Source organism: Ruditapes philippinarum, unplaced genomic scaffold, assembly GCF_026571515.1.
Source record: "Ruditapes philippinarum isolate M1 unplaced genomic scaffold, ASM2657151v2 ctg340_1_1_1_1, whole genome shotgun sequence".
NCBI classification, from domain to species: Eukaryota; Metazoa; Mollusca; class Bivalvia; order Venerida; family Veneridae; genus Ruditapes; species Ruditapes philippinarum.
Genome location: NW_026859220.1, coordinates 442,556 through 467,627, shown reverse-complemented (window position 1 = coordinate 467,627; position 25,072 = coordinate 442,556). Strand labels below are relative to the sequence as shown.

The window sequence follows — 25,072 nt, the reverse complement described above, 5'->3', positions numbered from 1 at the left end:
TATTGCCGGTGAAATGCAATGAAATGATCATTTATCAAATGCAGATAAATTTTAAATTATTGTCAAAAACGTTTTGTTTAATATACATTTGCATACCATTTGCATGTAATAAAAAAAAAAAGGAAACAGATACAAAGTGAAGTGATAAGAACATTTCAAATGATATTATGCATGAACACTAAGAATAATACAAAAAGTTCAAACCAAACTTCTATTTCTGTGGTGCATTTTTACATTTTTGATTTTTGTATGTCTTGAATAACATATATATATTGTTTCTGCCTTTTATTTAAAAATATAAAGATAGTCTAAAAAGATCGCTTACATGGAATGGAAATGGGAATCTTTAATTATTCAAATATTTCTTTTTGCTGAAATATAACACCAGATGAACGAACGGATACGAGCTTACGTGGACTTATGTTTTTTATACCACGGAATTAAGTGTAACAAATTAACAATCATTTAGGAATGTAAGAAAATAACAATAGTTTGCCTTTAAGTGTCATAACGTAGAATAATAGATTCAGGAATTTCTAAATAGTGATAACCGCCTCCGTGGTCGAGGGGTTAGAGTCGATGACTTCTAATCCAGTTACCTCTCTGGCGTGGGTTCGATCCCCTGGAGATGCTTTGGTAGTTTAGCACGGAGGAAGGTAGTTTAGTACTGGTGTAACTCTCCAGGAACGATGGTTAGGAAACTACCTGCCTAAATGACTGAAATACTGTTGGAAAAAGGCGTAAAATGAAACAAACAAACAAACAAACAAAATAGTGATATTGGTTGTGAAACATATTGAACCAAAGCAGGTTTTAGATTCTGGTGAAGCGTAGACAGTAGGTAGGACTTTTCATGTCAATGAACAGACTCGCTCAATCCAAGTCTGCATTATTTTCAATTTTGCCGTCTTGGCGTTCTTTAGGAATGTGTATCTAGCGTGTAATTATATTTCTTTTCTCATTTTATGTGTTATATGTCTATACTCATTTTATGTTTTATAATATGTTTTAATCTTTAAATATGTGTTTCAATATGAATGCAGTTAGAACAGTAAATTGTTCAATATTGTAAAAAAAACAAGAGGAAAATGAACCTTTTCGGCTGGATATACATGTTAGCTTAACATTGATACCAGACTCATTAAATTCCGTTCGCTTTAGCTGAGCTATGTTTAAAGATTGCCATTGTCTACCCGTATACTGTAATAAAACATAATTGGTAGAAAAATCTGGAAACAAAGTGATCCCTCGGAAGCATTAATCACAACAAATTATATAAAAATTGCAGACTCGGTTTGATTGAGTCTGTACATGAGGGATAATGAATACGTGCAACATCCCTCACGCCCCCTAGCACCGGCTTAAGCGGTACTCAATTCTTAATAGAGCTGGCATCAATGATGCAGAAGGACCAGAAAAATAAAACAACACTGAAGTGAAGTACGGGGCAACTTTTTACAGCTGCCACACGGTACTTGACACCTGCTGTTGTGAAGTATAAAAATCTGGAAACAAAGTGCTAGCGCAGCAGAAATAAAATCGTTGTGGTCCCCATCCTCCTGACTTGCCCCTTGTGTCTTCCTTTGGTTTCGAAATCTAAAGAAATACCTTTCAGGTCAAAGCATTGTTCAGAACAAACACCATGCTTTTACAATATTTCAGTGTCTTTATAGTCTACCTAAAATGCCTTCAAAGGTTGGATCCGGAGACTGAAATGTTGTATAGCTGTTTAAGTTAAATATCTTGACGGAACATTATAAAAAATCAGTGAAACCTTAGACGAATTAAATGATACACTCTCCTTGTATAACATGTTAAGTTTTTTTAAAAGAATAGTAATTTTCATGTTTGCATTCATTCAGATTTGATGTATTGCACGTAAATCGTACTATTGGCGGTAATCGAGTAAACATTTTTATCATAATTAGTTATAGTGTTCCAATAATGGCTTTAATTTTGTTTTCAGAGTATCAGACTTTATCATGCTAGCAATATTTTGTATCAGTTGTTATCAATTGTTTTCGACACTTTGTTTGTAATAATATATGCCATACTGTGAGGAAGGTACTCTCCTGCGCATAGGTCGATTGTTTCACTATCGTTCACTTTCTTAACGTGTAATAACGTTAGTGTATTCACTGAGCTGCGAAGGGAGCGTACGGGAGCGTATGTGGAGGGCAGCACATGAACGTTGGACGGGTATGATGATGTACTCGTGTATTACTGTGATAAGGAAGGAAGAGGCTTTTCAGGTTTCAAAGGATATATAAACAAAATTTGTACATCTTTTTTTCTGAAATTTGTCATCCAATTTTATATTTATGTCCTCGAAATGAAAACACTAATCATTCACAGGTTCCAAAATGCCACTTATAAAGACAAAAAGGTGTTTGGCAGGTTTCGTAACTTGCTCCACGTTGGTCAGTTTAGAAAAAATATATTGTTTGCGCTTAATATCGCAGTAAACTATGGGACTGTCAAAGTAACCGGCAGGGAAAACTTTTATACTATCCGCCATGTGTGTTACTGTTAAAAATAATTCGTTTATTTCGTCTGCAATTTAATTTCATTTAACATACGTTCATATATTTATGTCATATTATGCATTACATGTATATATTGTTTGTATAGTATAGACAAACATGATGGGAATTATTTTTATTTATAATCTGATTTAAGTAAATAATATCATTTTAATCGTGTTTATCATTTATTTGTATATATATATATCCGTCTAACCGTTGAGTACATCGAAATAGGCTCAAATGATTACCTTCCTGTCATTGAATGATTCTCTGGTTTATCTGGCATAGACAAAAAGGATATAAAAGATGAAAAGTGTTTGCTTTTTAATTACTGAATAAGAGAGGCTCGCAGAAAAAAGAAAAGTACACGGTTCCGATTTAATGTTAAAATATAATTGTATCATAGTTTGGGGACTTTATATCGTATACATATACATGCACAGTGCGTTAACTTGAGTGAAGGTATAATTAACTCGCACTCCAGATCATGTCCATTGTTTGGATCATTTTTGCTGAGGTTTACTTATGGTGACGGCAGAGAAAGGAAAGCGACAGAAATATTATATTCAGATGCTCGTTCATTGGTTACATTCTTCTTGACATTCATATTGTGACGACAGAGAATATGTTTTTATATTGGACTATGATAAAAAAGAGAAATAACATCGCCCCTCGTACAAATCAGATATTCTCGTGTTTCGATGTTCTTTCTATAACTTATAAACTGTTATATTAAAAAGCAGGTGATATTAAATTTAGTTTGGCCTAAGTAAGCTTGTTTTGTTTTTTTAGATTTGTAATCATTTCATTGAGTTTATCAATCATATCTTGAGACATCCCTTTCATTGCATTTCTTATTTTATCGACACCTTGAGATAATAAACATGTATGGAGTCGTTCAATATAGCTTATTTTGATTCCTGGACCTCCCTTTGGTTCACACATGCAACATCCAACAGGCTTGTACCCGTCTCGACATTTTGGGTAGCACAGTCCGCCGTACATATTTTCGTGCATTCTGCAGGTTTGTCGAGATTTCAAGGTTTCAATTACTCTCGGGCCCCCTCTAGGTTCACAAATGCAACATCCAATAGGTCTATAGCCATGTTTACATTTAGGGTAGCAGCGAGACCCGTATTTGTCCTCTGTGCCTTTACAGCCTAGTCTCTGGAATAGGGTCCTCTTTATGCCTACATTGACCTTTCTGCATGTGCAACCATCGTCTTTATAACCGCTTGGACATCTGTTACAACATCCCCACAATGTACAACATCATCCTTTTCCATATATACGTGCATCACTCCAACAACTGGTGCCATCATCTCTAAGACCATGTGGGCACCGAGCTTTGTCGGCAGCGCGACCAACCCCTCTTCCGTAGGAATCAATCCAACAGCTTGTTCCGTCATCACGTTGGCCTTGCTGGCAAGGTGATTTGTTGGGAATTCGGCCAACACCTCTGCCGTAAGAATCTTTCCAACAGCTTAAACCATCATCTCTAAAGCCATGTGGACATGGAAGAATTTTAAATTGTTTGTCCCCTGGGCTACAGTTCTCATCACCTGAAAAAATGCTGTTTCCGTAATTTTCATTTTTATCTATCTTCTTATTTTCTATATTTTCTATTAACTTTTATCTTTTTTAATTAAAACAACAAACAAACAAACAAAAACGGAACATAAACAAAAGCCAGTTCAAATTAAATAAATCAGAGAACATATCTTGTGATTTCTGTTAAAAGAAATTGATTGCTCTATGATTATTATAAAACATGTTTTTTTTTGTTTTGTTTTTTTTAACAAAAAGAGATCATTTTATTATCTGTATCATCAAATTAAGTATTTAGAGGTATTCAATCATATTAAATGAATAATATTTACCTTTGATTGTACAAACTGTCAAACTCAGCAAACATAAGGGCTGTTATTCCTAGATGTGTCATTTTGGCTGTTTCCATGGCACATACAAAATAACTGTTTTCTGCTGAAGATTTCCTGAAATGAATGGAATCATGCATCAACAACATTCTAAAAACCGGATAATCTTATGATAATAAAAGCTGTAACAGATAAAAAAAATAGATGACATGGTTAAAAATGGTAGAATTGAAAATCTTGGTTTGATTTGAAATGTAGACAAAAGTGGTCAATGAAAGCTATCGTTCACGCCTCCAAGTACAGACTGAAACAAAATCAGTATTCGAACATGGTATGTATATTATCACGTAACCGTCGATGTAGCAATGTCATGACTAATCAGCAGATAAATTTGCGAATTAATTGTCTAAAATATACTTAATGAGATTACAAGATTAAATCTTAGGATGAATTTTTAAAAGACCTTTTTTATTTTTTACAATGCGTTGTTATATAATTACCGATCAATTTAAATATTAAGTATAAATATGCTAAAAGTCGTCTGTGTTTAAAACTCATAAACGTAAATAGAACACGAAAGGCAAACAATAGACCTCTTAACATGACACTAAAAAACAAATAGAAAACCAACCTTTATCGTGTGGTCAGAGCGTGGTTCTTTCTTTTGCATATTTTCCAATGGTTTGTATATATACCAACAGTTAATTTTTATTTCTAAGTCAATCATTACGTTTTTACAAAGCGCGGAAAATGAATGCTTAACAACAGTTGGTTATAACATAAGTGTTCAAGATATTGTCCTGACACGTTCTCACTTGACATGTCCATTTAAAATGTTAAAATGTATGATAGAAGGAAGCAATCGAAAAAATATTCATATCTATTAGAGACTTTCCTTTTTAGATACAAAGTGTACTTCGTGTGAAGACAAAGGAAATTGTCCATATATTACGCTATTAAATAATAAAAGTACCAAAAAAATGCAATCATGGTGCAGTCTATCATCTTTGTTTCCTTGTCAGAAATGGGAAAATTCACATGCATGTGCAAATAATTTTGTATGTAAATCGTTACGCATTTTCTTTTCAAGATAACTAAACATTTGATAATTTGTTTTATTATTCATTTATGATTCAGTGACTTTGAATACAGAAGGAAAAAGAGAAACAATACGTTACATAAGCTGAATGTTAATTTAGTCATACACTTACTCATTCTTAACACATACCATTTAGATTTAAGTATATTCCGCTTGAGTAAAACACTCAAAGCTGTATAAAATATTTAAATAATTTACAGTATTCACATGCTCTTGTTTAGAATGAAACTCTCTTCTCTGACACTTTTATGTATATAAAACATAGAAATCCATTATAGCTATCTAGTTTTCATTTCATTCTCTCATTCATTTCATAAACACGTGAGGTCAAAATGAAATATTGGAGCTTTATATTAGGAGTGGATTTATATAAGTATAACGATAGCGACGAGTTCACTATGAATTGCATGGTTTGTTCTTGATTCAACATTTACTGATATTAAAATACTGTCACATTAGTTAAGAAATTGTCCGCAAAGATGATTCAATAAGAGATGTTCAATAACACTGAAAGATTTATCGATGAGGATGTGAATCTGTTACAATGGATATTTTATGAAAACGATAAATTTCGAAGACGAAAAAAAAAACGCCATGCAATATTTCAGAAGAAAAGCATAAGTACTCGAAAGTGGTTATTTTCTATTCGCTTCTTTTTTTTCTGTTATTTTTTGTCCTTATTGCTATAAGGAAACACTCTCATATTTATGATGACATAACACTTTGTTCTTGTAATAGACTGAGTACATTTGCTATAATACTAATTTAAACGCATTATCTTGATTGCAGAAGGCATTCGTGCAAGATTACTGTGAAAGTTGACTTCAAAACACTTGCAACTTTCCTACTCGCCAGGGACTGTATATTCTTACTCATATTGAATATATCCTCTAGTGTGCTTGCGCGACGCTAAACCGAACAAAAATAAACTTGCTGATAGTGCATTATTGTTTTAACAAATGGATTTTAGCGTTAGTTTATATGTTTCAATATATTTTATTTCAGAAAAGTTGTAAATTTCCGTATAAAAGGTAGAAAGGTAAAAAAGCATTGTGATCTCTATTTATTTCAAGGGCAAACCTTATAAGATTTAAGTATCTAAAATAACAAAATTGTACCGGGGTAATTTGTAAAAATATATGTATAGAACAGTAAATAATGGCCCTTATACGCCTGAAAAACATAAAAGGCGGAAAATGCACATGGCCGGTCGTCTATCCGTCCGTCCGTCCACCCGCCTGTTTCGTGTCCGATTTCTTGATTTATAAAGACTTATATAGAAGTTTTTCGTGTCCGTATCTTGAACATTTGGAAAGGTCAATATCAAGATCACACTTAGACAAAATGTTTTTATTTCAAACTTTTGTATCTGCACTGTATTTTGAACGGAAAATAGTAAATCTTTTTGGCAGAAATATAACATTACTGAATGGTGTACTTACTCTGACTTTTTTTATTTGAATAACAATAGCTTTAACCACAAACATTTACCTTTGTTCTTTTTTAACAAATATGTGGTGGGGATATTTCAATTGTTATCCAATGAGTATATAATTTGAATTAGAAAGATCTTGGTAATGTAGGGATCTATGCATTTCCCTACATCTATAACTTAATATTTTTGTCTGTTTAGATTGTAATTATTGAGGAGGTCATAGGCTTATATTATTTAATTATTATTAAAAAAGACACTCTTATTAATCAAACCTGATGTTGCTTAAGATACGTAAATTCACTAAATAACAGCATGTTGTAATGATACATACAATATATATATATATATATATATATATATATATATATATATATATATATATATATATATATATATATATATATATATATATATATATATAATTATATATTTTTTAAGTTATCAAAGCTTCTGAATGAATATGTCTTGAGTACCTGCAGTTGTTAATTCACAATACTACCTCTATTTGACCTCATTGTGAACAGTCTTCCTCTAAATGAAAGACTGATATGGATGGAAGGGCTGATATAAATTTGTATCTCTTTCATTGTAGTTACATTGCAACAAAATATGTGTTCAAAAGAAGAAATATCAATATCATATGTGTCCGAAAGTTTATCCTCTGACTACCACGCTTGTTTGAATGGCTGAATATTGAAAGAAAGTTTTAGATAAAGGGAGGTAATCAGAACACCGTTTATATGCGCGATACATTATAGTATATTTTATTGTCTAGAGTATTGCATTGTATACGAGATTGCATTGTATACATTTAGAAGAGATATATTAATCATGCTCCTGGGGTCAATATTGACCCCGACCAAAGGGGTCACTAAGATAGGAAATATTATTTACATGCATGTTAACTAATGTAAAGCTACAATTCCGAGATCTTAGTTTTTGCAATAATACAGGCTGTGCCTGGGGTGTGTGCCGGGTAAGGTTTCACACAATCTACATGTACACAGTTTATATAGTTTACATGTTTTAAAAGTCGTTGCCTTCAACATAAAACGTCCAGATCATAAATATTTAGCATGTACCATCACTTTTGGTGACTATATAAAGTAGAATTATCACTTTGTACAAATCATGAACATAAGGTGAATGTCTGTGTAGGTATTGCTGTTATTTATGTAAAGGTAAGTAAAAATCTGTAAGCATAGCATTTTTTTTTTTTTTTATTTTTTTTAAATTTATTTTGAATTTTTGGTGTAATATCATTTGCGCGTTTCTTTGAATTTTTATCATTTAAATACCACTTTTATTGTTGTGATCAGTAAATATATATACTTCATGGAAATTGCATGGAGGTAAATTATTACCATTTTGTGCATCAAAATTAACCATTAAAGGGACTGGTGACATGTGTCGGTTGTGTTCTCGACAGAGAAAGCTGCATTTAATACATTAACGGGCGGATTGCCCCTTATTTGACATAGAATCGTACATACTCTAACCGTTGCATATAAGTAAAGCTTAGTATTGTTTCCATGAATCCTTTAAAAAATAAAAATAAGTCAATTTATTCTGGGGAGTTAACGCGTTATTTGGAGCAACGATATAGAAAAGCAAACCAGGAACAAATGGTGAAAATGGGGATTTGGGTTAGATTGGGATAGAACAGTTTCATATATTACTTTATAATGATGGACTTTGTTGACCCTGTTTACTCGTTTTGAAAAGCTAAATAGTTTCAACGTATTAATACCTTGCTGTTATAGAACTATTTTTATGAAGACAACAACAGATTCTGGGATGTAAAAACCACGACTGTTAAAAAAGATTAAAAGGTGATACATGTATGTTAATTAATGACTGTGTTATAATGGTCCACAGTTTTGGTGTGTGGGAATAAGAAAATGTCAACAAAATATTAGTTTCGCCGTAATTTCCTGTTATCAAGCTAAGCTAAAAATCTGTATTAATTTAATGTGTATGATTCTATATATCTACTGCTTGTCGTTCATATCTTTAAAAAATATATAAAAAATAAAACAAAATACTTGTTTGTGCATAATCATATTTTTGTTTATTTCAAAAAGAGAGGAAGGCGCATTTACAAATCATTGCTTTACTATTTGCTATCTACTTAGCAGTACAGTATTTTGTTCCGTAAACTGTTATTTCTGATTACGAACAGTGTTCATGTGTGTCCAATAACAGAAATAGTCCATGTGCTCTTTTGAGAGAGAACCATATTATTATGGAAACAACATAATTCTAATGTTAAATATTTTTAGGAAAAAAAATCACTCTATGTAGCCGTATACCTTTTTATCTTTAGGTAAAATCGGTAAGCTTATTCATTTTCTGCTGGCTGCAATCCTTTCTTTGAGATGATCGACCATTTCTGGGGACAACTTTGTCACTTTCTGCAACTCATTGACAAGATCAGATGTTGAACATCCTTCCTTATCGATACATACACCATTGAATTTCAGATCATTACCTTCACAATACTGACGTTTCGAATATGTTATCTTTATTCCTGGACCTTCCTCTGGTTCACACACGCAGCATCCCACCGACCTATATCCCTGCTTGCATTCTGGGTAACACAGTCCACCGTACATGGTTTCATTCGTTTTACAGCTTTGTCGGGATTTTAAAGTCTGAACTATTCCAGGTCCACCATTAGGTTCGCAAATACAACATCCAACGGCTTTATAACCAGACTGACATTTGGGGTAGCAGCGAGATCCGTATTTGTCCTCCGTGCTGTTACAGCCTAACCTCTGGAATAGGGTCACCTTTATTCCTATGTTGACCTTTCTGCATGTGCAACCGTCGTCTTTATAACCACTTGGACATTTGTTACAGCATCCCCACAATGTACAACAACATCCTTTCCCATATATGTGAGCATCGCTCCAGCAACTGGTTCCATCATCTCTAAGACCCTTTGGGCACCGAGCTTTGGCGGCAGCGCGACCAACCCCTCTTCCGTAGGAATCAATCCAACAGCTTGTTCCGTCATCGCGTTGGTCTTCCTGGCAAGGTGATTTGTCGGGAATTCGACCAACACCTCGGCCGTACGAATCTTTCCAGCAACTTATACCGTCATCTCTAAGGCCATCTGGGCATGGGCGAATTTTAATTGGTTTTATTTTAGAGGTGCAGTTAGCTTCACCTGAAATAAATATTGTCTACATGATCTTCATTTCCTTCTTTCTTTTCAGAAATAACAAGATTTTCTTTTAATGGAAATTAAAAATTCTTGAACATACATATAGCATTCTGCTGAAATATATATATATGATAATTCACTTTTACTATGGAATAACGTGATCTGTCTTATTTATTATCTGTATTATGAAATAAAATTTAAAAGGGTTCAAAATTCGATAAATTAACAAGTAAAATAAATTACCTTTGACGAAACAAACTGTCAAACTAAGAAGACATAGGGCTATTATTCCAACATGATTGAGTTTGGTTGTTCCCATCGTAAGTAGAAAATATTGTCACTGTTTTCTGCTAGCAATGCTCTAAAATAAATGAAATCATGATTCTAAAAATTGATCAATCACTCGATCAAATTAAATAAAATGGTAAACAAATTAAACCCCTTAAATAACGCTTACAACCCGACAATTGAAAATGTTGCAGATTTAGTTCATTGATAATATTCATGAAATGAGATGAGAAATGCAGGCTACGTCTATGCCCCCTGGCACTGACAGAATCAGAATTCAAAATAAGAACATAAAAATAATAAATTGTTAATATGAGCAGCATATGCAGATGGCGATAGTCAAGTGACACTCAATGTGACTTTATCATGACAAATCTGTAGATAAATGTATGGACTGATTATCTGAAACTTACAGAGTAAATTCGATAAGAATAATAAACTAATACAGATTTTGAATATTATGAGGTGGGAATCATTTAGGATAACACGAGTATTAAAGATTTTTAGTATTTTTCAAAAAAGTATTTTTAAATTATAAAGACATATTACATTACCCATTTTACAACGCATTAAAAATAAACAAAATTTTGTTACATCTTACATGGTACAAAGTTTTATTTTATTATTTTATTTTATTATAAATGATTTTTGTGAAACAAAACAGACAATTGAAAGCTGGATTGTAGATACATAATTTTGGAGTATATTATAGAAACCATTTATTCTAAAACTATTGATAAGCCATGATTAATTACTGCTCAAATTTAAAATTACAATTTGAAAATAATCACATCTCTTTTTGACATTTTAGTGTAATTTGTGTTTTATTTAGCTACCAATCAAGTTGAATATGACGCAGATTTATGCCAAAAAGACGCCCGTACAAAACAAAGACATATAGTTAATCTCTTAACAAGACAAAACAGATTAGAAAACTAACCTCTATCGTGTGATCAGAGCGATGTCCTTCTCTTGATCAACCTTTCCAAAGAAAGGGCTTGCTTATTATACCCTCAGTCAAATGTATAATACATGCAGTATTTCTAAATGATTCATTACTTTTTTACAAAGCAAACATACGTCCTTAAAAGGAATTGGTTATGAACATAATTGTCGGAAAGTGTCTTTATAAGTGGTCACTTAACGTGTCTAGTTTCGTTTACTTAAAACTTAAGCTGTATTCCATTTAAAACCGCTTAAGATATAATTCAAGGAAGCTAGATAATAAAATTATTTATACCATTTTTAGAGTTTGTCCTAAGTGTGTCCTTAATATAGCTATCATGTGTCGTAAACATTCTCATTGGGTGAGGAAAAACTAAACAATGAAACAATTTCATAGGTTCTAAGAAAGTATACCTCCTTCAAGAGATTTCAAGGGAAATCATCAATATATCACGCTTTCAAAATAATGTAACAATACCCAGAAACACTTAAGATAGCGACGTGTAGTACACCGTTCTTTCCTTGTCAAAAAAGGAATATTTATTTTGGTATATTTAATTTGATAGTTTTATCTGCTTTCACTTCATTGCGATCTTTTTGTTTCTCAATAATAATGCCACGGCCTCTTTTGTCTCAAAAACAATGGTCAGGCCTTTTTTCTCTTATTATGAAATACACAGATACCTTAACACTGTTACTTTATCTAATTTCTTGTGATTGAAGTGACAGTTTATCATAGAAGCTGAAAGATAATTTCAATCACTTATATCACACGCTTATTGGTTCCTTACATGTGTTATTCTACGTCTACTATAGTTCGGATAGAAGTACTAGAATGATTTTAACCATTACAGTTCGTGCTTTGTGTTAATACATGTTATGTAGTGATGATATTCCAAATAATAATAGAAATTAGGAATATTAAATTTCTGCTTCATTCATTTGCCCGAGTCAATACAAACTTGTAAATATCCAAACAATTATTTTGTTTTGAAGAAAAATAAAACAGAAAGACACACACACAATCATGATGCAATACATATTTATACCTTTGAATGCATTTTTTTTTTCATTTTAAATATATTCAAACAAATAAATGTTAATATGACATATTCTCTTAGTTTCTAAAAAAAAAGTTATAAAATGTACTTTTACATAAATTTCCAATCATGTACTGTACGTTTATGATAATTATTTAGAGACGCATTATAAGTTGTTAAACAGTTATCTTATTGTGTTTATAACCTCAAGTCAAGCAGCCTTGCTATACATATTTAAATATCGACAAATTAATTTACCAACTGTCAGCGTAACTCTTGTAAATTTCTAGTTAAAAATCAAAGCAAGACAGCCACGCGTGTTCGGATTGTACTTTTTCGCAAAAATATATTTCTGTATTATTAATAATCAAACACGAATATATTGTATTTTTTCTTGTAAATATTTTAAGTGTTGTGTTATTTTCTATTGAATTCTCATTTCACTTTTTTCTTTGATTTCAATGTAGCAATATCTTGCAAGTTGGTGTAAGATTATACTAAATACTAAACAGAATACATACATGTACACAAATTGTTTTAAGTATAGTATAGTTAGAAAAAAGGTTGTAAACTTAATATGAAACGTCACACTTTCATTATCATAGCGGCACAGCACTTTCAAAATACAGTACAAAATACATGTACTTTCAATTGAAAGTAAACTTCACTTCCATACAAATGTATCTACACTTTCTTTTCATTTTAAAATATATTAACATGTACTTTTCGATAGAAAATACATAATGTACTTTCCGATACAATATACATGAACATGTACTTTTCAATTAAAAGTAATTTACATATGCTTATCAATTTGAAATACATACAACACTTAAATGACGAATCAACAGCTTCTTTTTTAAGGGTTAATCTTAAAGGCACTTCATGCCTAAGAACATGTGCTTCTTAAACATGTGCTTAGTACTGTAATGTATAATCACGAATTCAAATCATTTTTAAGATGCTTAGCGCCGGAAGTAAGAAGCGCTGATTGTGAAACTATATCTCACTTAGTTGACGCATTGTAAACAATTAATTAAAAGTGCAAATTGTAAACAGATATGTATCAGATTAACTGTACTGAGTACCTATAAGAGTAAAAGAAGCTAATGACGGTCCAGATATTTTATCAGGACACCAAATATTTAAGAAAAAAAATGAAAATTGCAAATAATAACAATAATAAATAAGCTTTCACAATAGTTAATATTTCTTTCTTCCTGCTACATGTGTTTTATCTGTGCACTTTTATACAATGTAGGCTAGAAAAAAATATAAACATGCGCTTCACTGCATGGAATGTATTCTCTACCGTTAACTTCCTTGTATAACATAGAGTTGTACGCATTTATTAATTTTTGCATCTGTATTAATTTTATGCATTAGGTTTTTCAACCAAGGTAGTTAAATCAAGGATTAAACAAGTAGGAAATAATTTATTGTATCGGAGTAGATAACAACAAAATGTAAAAATTAACACTGTTACAGTTAAATTAGTATTCAACCTTAACCTGTTTCATTGAACGAAACGTACATTATGGTTATGTTTGCTACATCAACGCAGACAAAATAAATCTTTATGTGATTAAGTAATTAAAATGTACTTTACAAACATTTTTTTTAGGATTGGGAAATTTAGGTATAATTTGTTAAACTAAAAATTTATAAAGCCTTACATGTATCTATTCTTAAAGACTATGTTATTTATTTAAAAGATAAACGAAATAGTAATTAGAATAACTTAAATTACTTTCAGAAATTTCTTAACATTTGGTAGTCAGTCCGATACGTAGGAGTATATTCTACAATAAATTATTATTACTACTCATATTTGTGCTTGAAATATCATAACCGGCCGATTCTACGTTTTCCCGGAAATTATATATAACCGACAATTACATAAACCTTTAACAAGGACTTTATAGTTTTAAGTATAATAATTTATGTGGATTTATGCAGAGAAACTACATTGTAATCACTGCGTTATCAAGACAGAGGATACTGCATGTATGTCAGCTGTGTTGTGTAAAGTTGTAAACCAGCTCGTGTGTTTAAATATGCATAAGAGATATCTGATCAAGATTTAATCTCTGTTTGCTTCATAATTATACTTTTCATTGAAAAATAATGGAATCAAGGAGGAAAGTTTCATTGAAATCTTTAACAGAGGAGGATATTCAGAAGGTAAAATGTATACATTTATATATATATTGCTGTATGTAACATCTTAATGACGAAATTAGTGTGAATTTATGTTTATTTCTACCTTTATAGATCTAGTTAACTGTAAATAAAAATGGCATATTAACAAATATTTGTCATTTGTGTCTATCATAATTATTTAACGGTTGATGCCATGTTTATAAGAGGCGTTATATACAAAGTTTATAAAATTTTACAATTTTATCGTAAATATAAAAACAAGCTTTTCATTAGTTTTGTAATTATCATGATTATGTCAGCACGTTTATGGCAGCTTCCATTTTCCAAGCTTTGAAAATAACTGATATTCAAATCGATAGCGGCGATTTACAGGACAATCATTGTTGGTGTGTACTTTTGTATGACTTCTTCCAAGAGTATTATAAAGGCCGTTCACGTTCATTTTAGCATTTCAGAAAAAAAACAAAGAACATGGATCGACTAGTTGACTCACGGTTATCCATATTTATTGATTTAACGAAATTAGCTGACATTACGCGCTGCGGTTATACTTTTATTTGATTATGATATTGTATCGGAACTTTTGTATAAAAGCCATAGAACATTTGATGCATTCCTGTTGCTAAAGGTTTAACGTTTACGTTTGAAGTACCAAAGCAAGTAGAGATATCAATGCACTAGATTCTGTCAAATTCAGGATTAATAAATAGTGTGTTTAAATTGATCAAATACTTTTTCAGGCGTTTGAGAAGACAAGGGGACAGTTTGACATTCCAGGTGTCAAATTAGTGTTAGTAACGGAAGAATATTATGAAAAGACGCTAGAATTATGCCGGGACTATTTTGTACCTGATGAACCAATCAACAAAGCGGTAGGATTAGAATATAATGACGAAATGAGGTCGTTCTGGCTACAATTTTTGAAATTACATTTGTCGTTGTTGTTTATAGACGAAGAAAGCGGAGAACCTATAGGATTTAGAACAACAAACATTTCTTGTCGAGATGAAAAACTTGATCTTTGTTCTATAAAGTCAAACCCACTGCGGGAAGTTCTAAGTTTTATAGCTCACTGTGAGAACGAGAGTCGTTTCTTTGACCATTATGAAACAGATGAAGCGTTTAATTTCCTTGGCCTTGTAGTTGCAGAGAAATACAAGCGACGAGGCTTTGCAACAAAACTGTTTCGTGCTGCACTGGAAATGATTCGTAATCTTGGTTTTGATGAGGTGTATGTTAAAGGGGGCGGAACTTCAAACTTCTCGAAGAAAATTTACGAAAGAGAAGGATTTGAGACATTGTATGAAAAGTTCTATGACTCTTATGAAGTGAATGGAAACTTTCCCATTCAAAACACTGGAGAACATAAGTCAATGAAAGTTTATGGGTTGAAAGTTACACCGGACAAGTGTTAGACAATAAATGATACACAATTATATATTTAAAGAGCGACCGAACGATCTGCTGTAAAATAATGATTGTATGGATATTATTAATGTGCAGTCTCTGCAATAAAACAATACGCTTAAGTACATTGTCTTATATCTGTTTTCATTAATATATCAATATGAAGTCCCGATCGTTTTGTTCCTTACTTTAGTAAATAATTTAGACATACTATCGTGTATTTTTTATGCATGTCTAAGATAGCTTTGTCTTAGACATTTACAGCTCCCTAAGTTTCAAACTCCAAACAATTGTCTCTTAATAATCTCTATTTGTAAACGCTCTATATAATTTTAGGTTGTAATACTATACATCTGGTTGTCCGTTCGTTAGAATTGTCGGTCCGCTGTCTAACATTTGAACAGATGGACGGAAATTTAATCTATTAAATATAAATATTTAATGCATTGATATAAAGGGATCCTAGTAGAGTTTTGTGGGTTTTTTTATGTTTTGAAGGACACTGCACAGCCGTGCGACAGATATGGTGGACTTTATGCTGATTGTAAAATATATCTGTTGAAATTATTCTTTAAATCTAAACACAGTGTGTATGGATTGATATTTGCTTACCATTTTGTGCCGATTAAAGAAACAAAACATACCATATTTACCAAAGAATTTAAAACTATTTCATGGGAGCATAAAGAGTTGCAACCGCAAAATAAGTATTGATCTAGTATTCCAATCCATATATTTGATGTTAAATGATACAAATGTTTTATTTGTATTTTTTCTAAATAGAATATTTATAATAAATGATGTTTTATGTACTCTTTTTACGTGTGTTTTTGTTCCAGACGTGAATGTCTATTAGAGGTCAGAGATTTAAACCACGCGAGCGTGAACACCGGGGATCTAGTTCTGCTATTGTGACGAAGAAAAAAAATATATGCCTAAAGAGTAATCGTGTCAAAGAAGACGTAACATCATCTGAATTAGTATGAATTATACTATTCATTCATTCATTCATATGCCCATAGCAGGTTGTCGACTTGAAAACCATTAGACAACGTCAATGTATCTAATAAAGTATGTGTATTTACACATAGAGTTGAGAAAGCATTATTGTTTATTCAATGGGTGATCTCGTCCCTATAATAATTTCAGTCTCTATATTTGTGTGTTTCCTCAAATCTAAACAGTTTAATTCTTAGGAAAATTTATTTCATTACATGAACCAAAAACAGCATGCACAGCCTTGAGCATTATATATGCGTTGCGTGTGTTTCGGTTTCTTATGAACTGGACAACGGACCGTAAGTTTATTTGACATAATAGTAAAAAAAGATTAATACTGACATTTACTAAGTAGATTTCTAGCATCTGTTAGCACATTCAATAAAAACACTCAAACGAAAAGTATGTTTACTTAGTATTCTTGTGCCGCTGTTCTAACAAATGACACATACGATGTAAAGGCACTAGGTGGGTTCCTTAATTGTTCAGTAAATGAACAATAATAATTATTGTGTTGAACACAGTCGTCGGTTCTAATAGAGCTTCAACTTGGAAGGCCAGCGTTTTCTCCATATGATCATTACTCGACCTGGTTGTACTATTACGACCAGGAGATTAGGCAACAAAATAGTACGAAAGACAACTGATTCTCCACCAACAAGATTCGAGCCTGTAAATCACTGGGGAAACACCTATTTATTGTGTTCTTTGATAGCCAGGTCATGCTGTGTCTCAGGGTGTAACGGTCAACGCAGAGTATCATTCATAGGTATGCGTTTTATCACATAATTATAGTATAGTATACCGCCTCCGTTGTCGACGGGTCAGAGTCGATGACTTCTAATCCAGTTACCTCTCTGGCGTGGGTTCGATGCCCGGGAGATGCTTTGGTAGTTCAGCACGGAGGAAGGAAGTCTAGTACTGGTGTAACTCTCCAGGTACAATGGTTAGGAAACTACCCGCCTATATGACAGAAATATTGTTGGGAAAAGGCGTAAAAATGAAACAAACAAACTAACAAAAACAATAGTATAGTATAGTATAGTATAGTTTAGTATGGTACGGTACGTTACGGTACGGTCCGGTGCGTTACAATACAGTACAGTACAGTACAGTACAGTACAGTACAGTATAGTATAGTATACAATAATAATAATGCTACAGTAATTATAGTAATTATTGTTTTTATTTTATTTTATTAACACTACGACAATAGTGACCGGACATTTATGTAGAGACTTTGGAACATCCATCAAGTTCACCAGACTTAGCCCTGCGTGACTTCTATCTATTCCCAAAACTGAAAACAGAACTAAAAGGTCGACGTTTTTTATGTTTTGAGAAGCTCCATACAGCTGCTTTGTCCGTATTAAGAGGATGTGATAAACCGTTTTATGGAAACATTTGTAAACTGTGGCATGGATGTTGAGTAAAAACGGGTGGGGTTTATTTTGAGAAGATGTGACCGTGACGTCTTTAAATTATGCAGGACCTGCGGGGAGCATTGAGACATGGTTGTCGATAAATGTTTATGATATTTACACAGGTCATTTTTTGATGATATTTTGTCACTACATGTTTAAAGTATTCATTTATATTATTCATGGGTTATGCACATGATATCTCCTATGCCTTTATTGCAAGCCAGGTTGTCCACGAACTTAATGATCAGCCATCGTATTTGTTATTAGACGCCGCGTGCACGCAGATGCTAGTAGATATGCATTCGCCTATTCAGCCATAGGGAATACTTTAGTCTTTCTTTTGTCAATTTTTTTCAACAAAGTCACATTGTTTTCATATTCTCTAATAAAAATAGGTTTTGTGATGTACAACATATGTCACCGAGCTTTAAGGAATTAAAATAAATGTTTAACTGAAGTGATAATGTCATGTTTGAATATCATATATATTTTTTACTTTATAAGTAATGTGTCAATGAGTCAGTTTATATTAACGGGAACAAGAGGTATAAGTAAATTACGCAACGGAGATTTTTTAGCGCATCAGTCGCAACGGACATATTTTTTTTTTTGCAAAACAGGCACAACGTATGCATATTCGTGAAGAAAAAACATTTAAGTTATAAAACAGATTAACTGAATGACAATTAAGTTTGTTTTATAATGTAATACATATATTTGCAATAGGTTGTTTTGAAGGATTCTGACGATTGTTCTCTTTGCTCAGATTTTTATTATATTTAGTGGTTCTATACCTAAATTCCCCGTTAAGTAAAATGTAAACAACTATGTAGTCTTGTGTTTTATCAAATAGTTTAATTTAATTAGTCAACAATATTTAACTAAGAATTGATTATATTTAACAATTTATCCATAAACATTGTTTAAAAATTCAGACATATTTTTGCTATTTGTAAAAGAAAACAGAATACTTCGTCCTCAAATCATTCGAACATTATGTAAATGTGACCAATATTTCGACACAATATCAATATATTTAGGACGCTTGATTTCATCACCTTCAAGTTAGTATACCAATCATTTCCTTTTTACTTGTTATCAAATTAAAGTTTGCTTCCACCAGACGTTTCAATCTTTGTCGCAACAGACAAACATTTCAGAATTTCACACATGGCATTACTTTGTGAATTAATGTATTAAGTTCTATTTTTGTTTTTCACAAAAATATGCAACTGAATTTATAAACAACGAGCACATACAACGAATATGAAGAAAAAATATTAGTGCTTCTGATATTAAACTGTAAAAGAGAACAATTGTCAAGGCTGATTTCCTACATTCACGTCTTGATGTGTCCTCAGACCACAGTTTATTTCACTATATGTTCTATATAAACATTCAACCCTGTGGCAATTTTACTAACTCTCAAATCAAATCAAAGTCACTTGTACAGTATCATCCAAGATAATTCCAGCTAAAGCAAACTAGGGGTCATGCGGAATTTTCACAGCATTTCAGTTCAAAAACATAATATTTATTCTTGGTAAAAACGTTTTACCTGCAAAGATTTGTAAAATACTGTTTACAGTATATGCCGGCTCATAATGGATCTCATTCAGAAAAAAATCTTTTCAAACAATCTTTTTATTCTTAAGACCAAATTAATTGGTCGTTTTCATCTTATGATTACACTTAACGGCCGACTTGAGATTATTTAAAATGGTTTTCATACAGAAAAAAAAGTATAAAGGAATGCAAAAATGAAACATGTTGCTTTGATTACATGGTATGTGGGGTCTCAGATAGTTTTATGTAATCGTACTGATATTGCATGGAATGTTATACTTATCCTGTTGACGAATTAATGGACCACACGCAAAAAAAAGCCGACATAACATTTCTGTCGCCATACAAAAATGTTTTCAATTCTGTTTCTTAGTTATCGTACAAAAACGTAGCAAATCTACTTTCTGTAATATAAATAAAAAGATAATTAGTTAGTTTTACTGAAAAGAAATGGGAAGTAACATATGTTTGCATACTCTTTATTATGATAAGACTACTCTCAAAATATGTAAGTATTCTTGTTCATGTGTTCAGTGAGAAACGGATCTTAAATAAGTCATGGGTAAGCTCTTTATCGTCGTCTTATTGGTTGGACTGTTGACTGATAATTCAATGTCTTTGCATTTTGGTGGCACTCGTAGCGGCGGAGGTGAGGCAATATATGAAATACGTTCTCTATTAGATAAATAAATGCTTAAGATATTTCTTTTATTTTAAGAAATAATAAACTTACACTTACATTTAGCGGATTAACACTTGTTTGCTTGATATAGGAAGGATGCAATAACTACAGATGCAAGAGAGTTGCACTGCAAGTCAATACACTCGCAACTATCTAATATATCTACATCAGAACTTATTTCATGACATATTTGTATGATATAGTAATTTCTACATCTTGTAGTGTACTTCTTTATATATATTGTGTCGATATGCAATGTATATAATGAAAGAATTATGCTTTAGAAATAGGGTAAATGACTGTATGTTATAACTGTTATATTCTGCAATTCTGTTTCAGGTCTGCAGAAAGTGGAGTCTGAATTTGACAACGGTGTCAGAGTCAAACGAGAAGGTTTGATAATTTTCCTATTCATGTAATTTCGTTTGAATATGTTTTCATAAATAAACATGTTGAATACTCGTTAGTTTATGTTGAAGCAATAAATTACTTTATTTCATGTTCAGATTTGAATTACAATACGCACGTGTAAAAATCATTTTGATAATAACCTCTTTGATGTCATAAGATATAAAAAGCTCGTTTTATTTAATGTCTATATACAGGTTTTTATATCAATATTATGTATCTGATACCACTCGCTCTTTTTGTTGTACTAAATCTTATACATATATTATTATACAAATAAAAATGTGTACACTTTCATTTCAGCTGCTCATAAAGAAAACGCACAAGATGTGGACAAAGGACAAGACCAATATTAGCGTCTTCGGTGTCTTCTGTGCGTAATAGAGTGACGTCAAGACAACATTTTTATTCCATATAAATAAATTAGCGCAAGTTCTACCATAACATATGTTTAAATAAAGTGCTGCATTCAACAAAATCACAATATCTTTACCTTTCTTGCATATGTTTCACATAATTTTATACTACCTTTTCAATGACATAACAGAAACTGGCCTGTATTCAATTTGAATAAAATTAAAATGTTTTGGAATTGAAAATACAATGTAACGTCACAAAGTCTTTAACCCCATTATATGGTATTACTTGAACTTCCACGAAGCACGATATTAAACATTGATATTGATAGATGTTTGTTCTTTTTTATAATTATGTTGTTTTCGACATAACACTTGCATTTACTTTATTTATCTTTATGATACGAGGGATGTTCGGAAAATACGTAGATTTTCTTCATAAAACCCAAACGCAACACAGAAAAATCAGAAATGTTTCATGGGCCAACCCAAAATTTATAGATTTCTATTTTAATAATAAATGCGAAAGGTAATATTTTGCGTCGATAGGTTTTTCTGTTTAAAATTCTGCTTAAATATAACTTGATGTTTTAATGACGTCAATGTAAATTTGATCGTCATTTCAACGCCCGTCACTGATGTAAACAACACACAGACGGCGACATGTCATTCATAGATTTAATATCAAGATGTCGATAAGAAGTTCGGATAATTGTGAAAGCTTTTCAGGATCTGAGTTATACACCGACCGATACCTTCATAATGAAGAAACAGTCACAGCATGCAAGTGCCGGTAGTCGTGCATTGGTTTTCAAATAGCACTTTGAAATATCCTTGACGATGTGTCCTTTCCACGCTATTATTCTTAAATGGAGGTGTCTATCTTTCAATCCGGACAAAACAATACAATAGTTTACAAAAAAACGACTAAAAGTGTAAAGCATGATCAGACGTCAGGGTTATACGTTCCCCTCGGCTTGTTAGCAACACATGCATGATATAATGGTAAGATAATATGTAGCATCCAATGAAATTCGAAATAAAGAATTCCATACCTTTTGAAAGGATAATTGACCGAGCAATGTCATCATGGCGATCAGTGGTCATATATAAATTATATGCAATAAAATTTAGCCACTTTGTAAACAGTCTCGAAATGTTATCCTGATTAGTCTTACTATTTTTTATAAAAAAAATGAATGATAGCGTTAATTTCTATTTAATCTAAAACAATCATTTTCTGAAAATTAATTTTCGAATACAATGATTTTTTTTAATTCAGAATGTGGCTGACGCTTTAATTTTGATAATTTAGGGTTAGGGTTTTTGGGCCTTACATTGTGCAAAGAAGACCCTCCAAATTGTTATAAAAATGAATCTGCAAAAAAATCAGACAAATGGTGTTTTCACGGTTGACTCGAGAAAATGGTGTCTTTTGCGAAAATTGATGCATTTTATGTACAGAAAGAACAAATCGACGGTACAAAGAAACGACCATGACACGCGGAAATCTCTGGGTAAGGGCTTTGGGCCTTTTTTGTGCAAAGAAGACACTCCAAACTGATACAAAAACGAACCTAGAAAGGATTCAGAAAAATGTGTTTTCCTCAAATGGCTCGAGAAAATGGTGTTTTTACCAAATAAATATACTTTTGTGTACAGAAAGAACAAATCACCGGTACAGAAAACGACCATGTCACACGTAAATCTCGCGGACATATTGCTTTAGTAAGGGTTTTGGGTTTATATTGTGCAATGAAGACCCTCTAAACTGATACAAAAACGATCTTCTTAAAGGAATTAGTAAACCGGTCGAACGTTTCACTATCGTTCACTGTGTAAAGTTACGTGAGTGTATTCATTGAGCTGCGAAGGGATGGTAAACATAGCCAAGCCGAGAGCAAGATTATCTGTAAGTTGGAGAAAATAAGTGGTTAACAAAATTTCAAGACATTGAATTCGGACTGATGGGTCGGTGCTTTTTTTTGGCAATTAGTATGGTTACATTGATTAATTTTTTAATGGATCTCAAAATACTACTTTATTAACATTTTGCTACTTTAATGACAAATAATTTCACATTTACAGTTTCTTTCTTCATGTAACAAGCAAATAACATGATCTTAAGACATCATTTATATGATGTAAAATTTATATTTGCCCTTTTTAGAAATTAAACGTTGAACTTCGTATTAAATTTCAGTTTAAGCATATTAAGAATTAAACATTTGACAATGAACACTTTTGGATACAAAATCACAATAAATAAATGCATGTATATAGGTAGGGTATTCAATAAAATTAAAGTATTTAATATCATACACATTTTGAAATACCAAACAAGGTAAAAGGTAATATATTAGGAAATAAATTTAGAATAACCTTTTGACTCCAATACTCGCCATAACCATAAACATGTAGATGTTGTACTTTTAAACATTTCAACATGTATACATAAACTACATTTGAATGACCTTTCACTTTATTTGTGTTGTATTGTGACTTCCCTATATCGTCTTTGAAGGTAAACCTTTAAACACGTATAAACTACATTGATTTGACCTTTTCTTTAGTTGAAGAGTGTTGTGATTTGACCTATATCGCCTTTGACGCATGTTTAAACTCACCTTTATGATATATAAAAAGAAGACGACATGGATGTAATAAACTTAACACTCAACAAAATACAAAAGTTATGAAACAATATGTATTTATTGATTTTTAGAAATTTTTGAAATCTTTTTTTATACTGTGTTAGTACAAACGATGGTTTAACGGTTTTTAAAAAAAACGTTAGCAGGACAACATTATCAACATTTTTTAGGACACATGTTTATATATACTTTAAATACTTATGTTAATATTATTAATTATTTAATTTCCAAATTAATATGTTTATCGAAATGAACACAAATGAAGGAATGGTATGCATGTATATATTTGTATCTATAAAATATAGATAATAATAGATAGATATAAATTCGGTATAATAATTAATAATGATATTAATAATATTAATAGTTAGTATTATTATTATTATTATAATTATTATTAGTAGTAGTAGTAGTATTATTATTGTTGTTGTTGTCGTCGTCGTCGTTGTTGTTGTTGTTGTTGAAAACATGAAAAACCTGGCTTGTCCTTGAGTGCTGAAAAATAGTTTGAAATCATAATGATATACTTATAACATACTACTTGTGTCTTAGGATTCGCTTCTTTTTGGTCATATGTGATAATAGAATAACGAACGGGAGGTTCATTGCCCGTTTCACTACAAAAATGAGGTCAATGTCACGCGGTATGAGTTCACTGTTTATAATTAATACACAGGGGATATTTAAGGGTTTTTTTTCTATAAATAATAATAACTAATAATTTTTTGATGAGTGGTGGTGGCCACGAGTGACATATGATATTTTCGTACCACAAGATGAAAATGATAGTGTATCTAAAGAAAAAAAAACTTGAATTTTCTGTTTTTTTTATATATTTTTTTCTCCTTTATTTTATTTATTATTTTTTATTCTTTTTTTTTTTAATTTTTTTTTTTTTTTTTTTTTTTTTTTTTTATAATTGTTTGTTTTTTGTTGTTTTTTGGGGTTTTTTTTATGATTTTTTTAATTATTAAAATTTGAAAGACCTCCTGTTAAATTTTGTGTAGAATAATGTAGTCCGACTAGACACAAGTG

The 25,072-nt window shown here is 31.6% G+C and overlaps 2 protein-coding genes and 1 long non-coding RNA gene across 3 annotated transcripts; 1 reads left to right on the top strand and 2 right to left on the bottom strand.

Annotated features, from left to right (window-relative positions):
- Positions 1–2,831: 2,831 nt before the first annotated feature.
- Positions 2,832–5,181, bottom strand: LOC132755676 (uncharacterized). The gene is made up of 3 exons (XR_009629243.1): positions 5,034–5,181; positions 4,406–4,519; positions 2,832–4,087 (listed from the first exon to the last, which is right to left on the bottom strand). It is a non-coding gene; the product is annotated as an uncharacterized LOC132755676 (long non-coding RNA).
- Positions 5,182–8,981: 3,800 nt separating this feature from the next.
- LOC132755672 (cubilin homolog) lies at positions 8,982–11,399 on the bottom strand. The gene is made up of 3 exons (XM_060746565.1): positions 11,334–11,399; positions 10,349–10,466; positions 8,982–10,108 (listed from the first exon to the last, which is right to left on the bottom strand). The coding sequence occupies exons 2-3, from the start codon at positions 10,422–10,424 to the stop codon at positions 9,282–9,284; spliced, it is 903 nt and encodes a 300-aa protein (XP_060602548.1). The 5' UTR covers positions 10,425–10,466; positions 11,334–11,399; the 3' UTR covers positions 8,982–9,281.
- A 2,918-nt stretch (positions 11,400–14,317) lies between these two features.
- LOC132755670 (uncharacterized) lies at positions 14,318–16,726 on the top strand. The gene is made up of 2 exons (XM_060746564.1): positions 14,318–14,562; positions 15,282–16,726. The coding sequence occupies exons 1-2, from the start codon at positions 14,506–14,508 to the stop codon at positions 15,954–15,956; spliced, it is 732 nt and encodes a 243-aa protein (XP_060602547.1). The 5' UTR covers positions 14,318–14,505; the 3' UTR covers positions 15,957–16,726.
- Positions 16,727–25,072: the final 8,346 nt, after the last annotated feature.

Excerpts from the sequence above, each read along its gene's own strand:
- LOC132755672 (XM_060746565.1), bottom strand. The coding sequence starts at position 10,424 with ATGGGAACAACCAAACTCAATCATGTTGGAATAATAGCCCTATGTCTT. Across the intron at positions 10,109-10,348 it reads GACAGTTTGTTTCGTCAAAG|GTGAAGCTAACTGCACCTCT; the intron begins GTAATTTATTTT and ends TATTTATTTCAG.
- LOC132755670 (XM_060746564.1), top strand. The coding sequence starts at position 14,506 with ATGGAATCAAGGAGGAAAGTTTCATTGAAATCTTTAACAGAGGAGGAT. Across the intron at positions 14,563-15,281 it reads CAGAGGAGGATATTCAGAAG|GCGTTTGAGAAGACAAGGGG; the intron begins GTAAAATGTATA and ends ATACTTTTTCAG.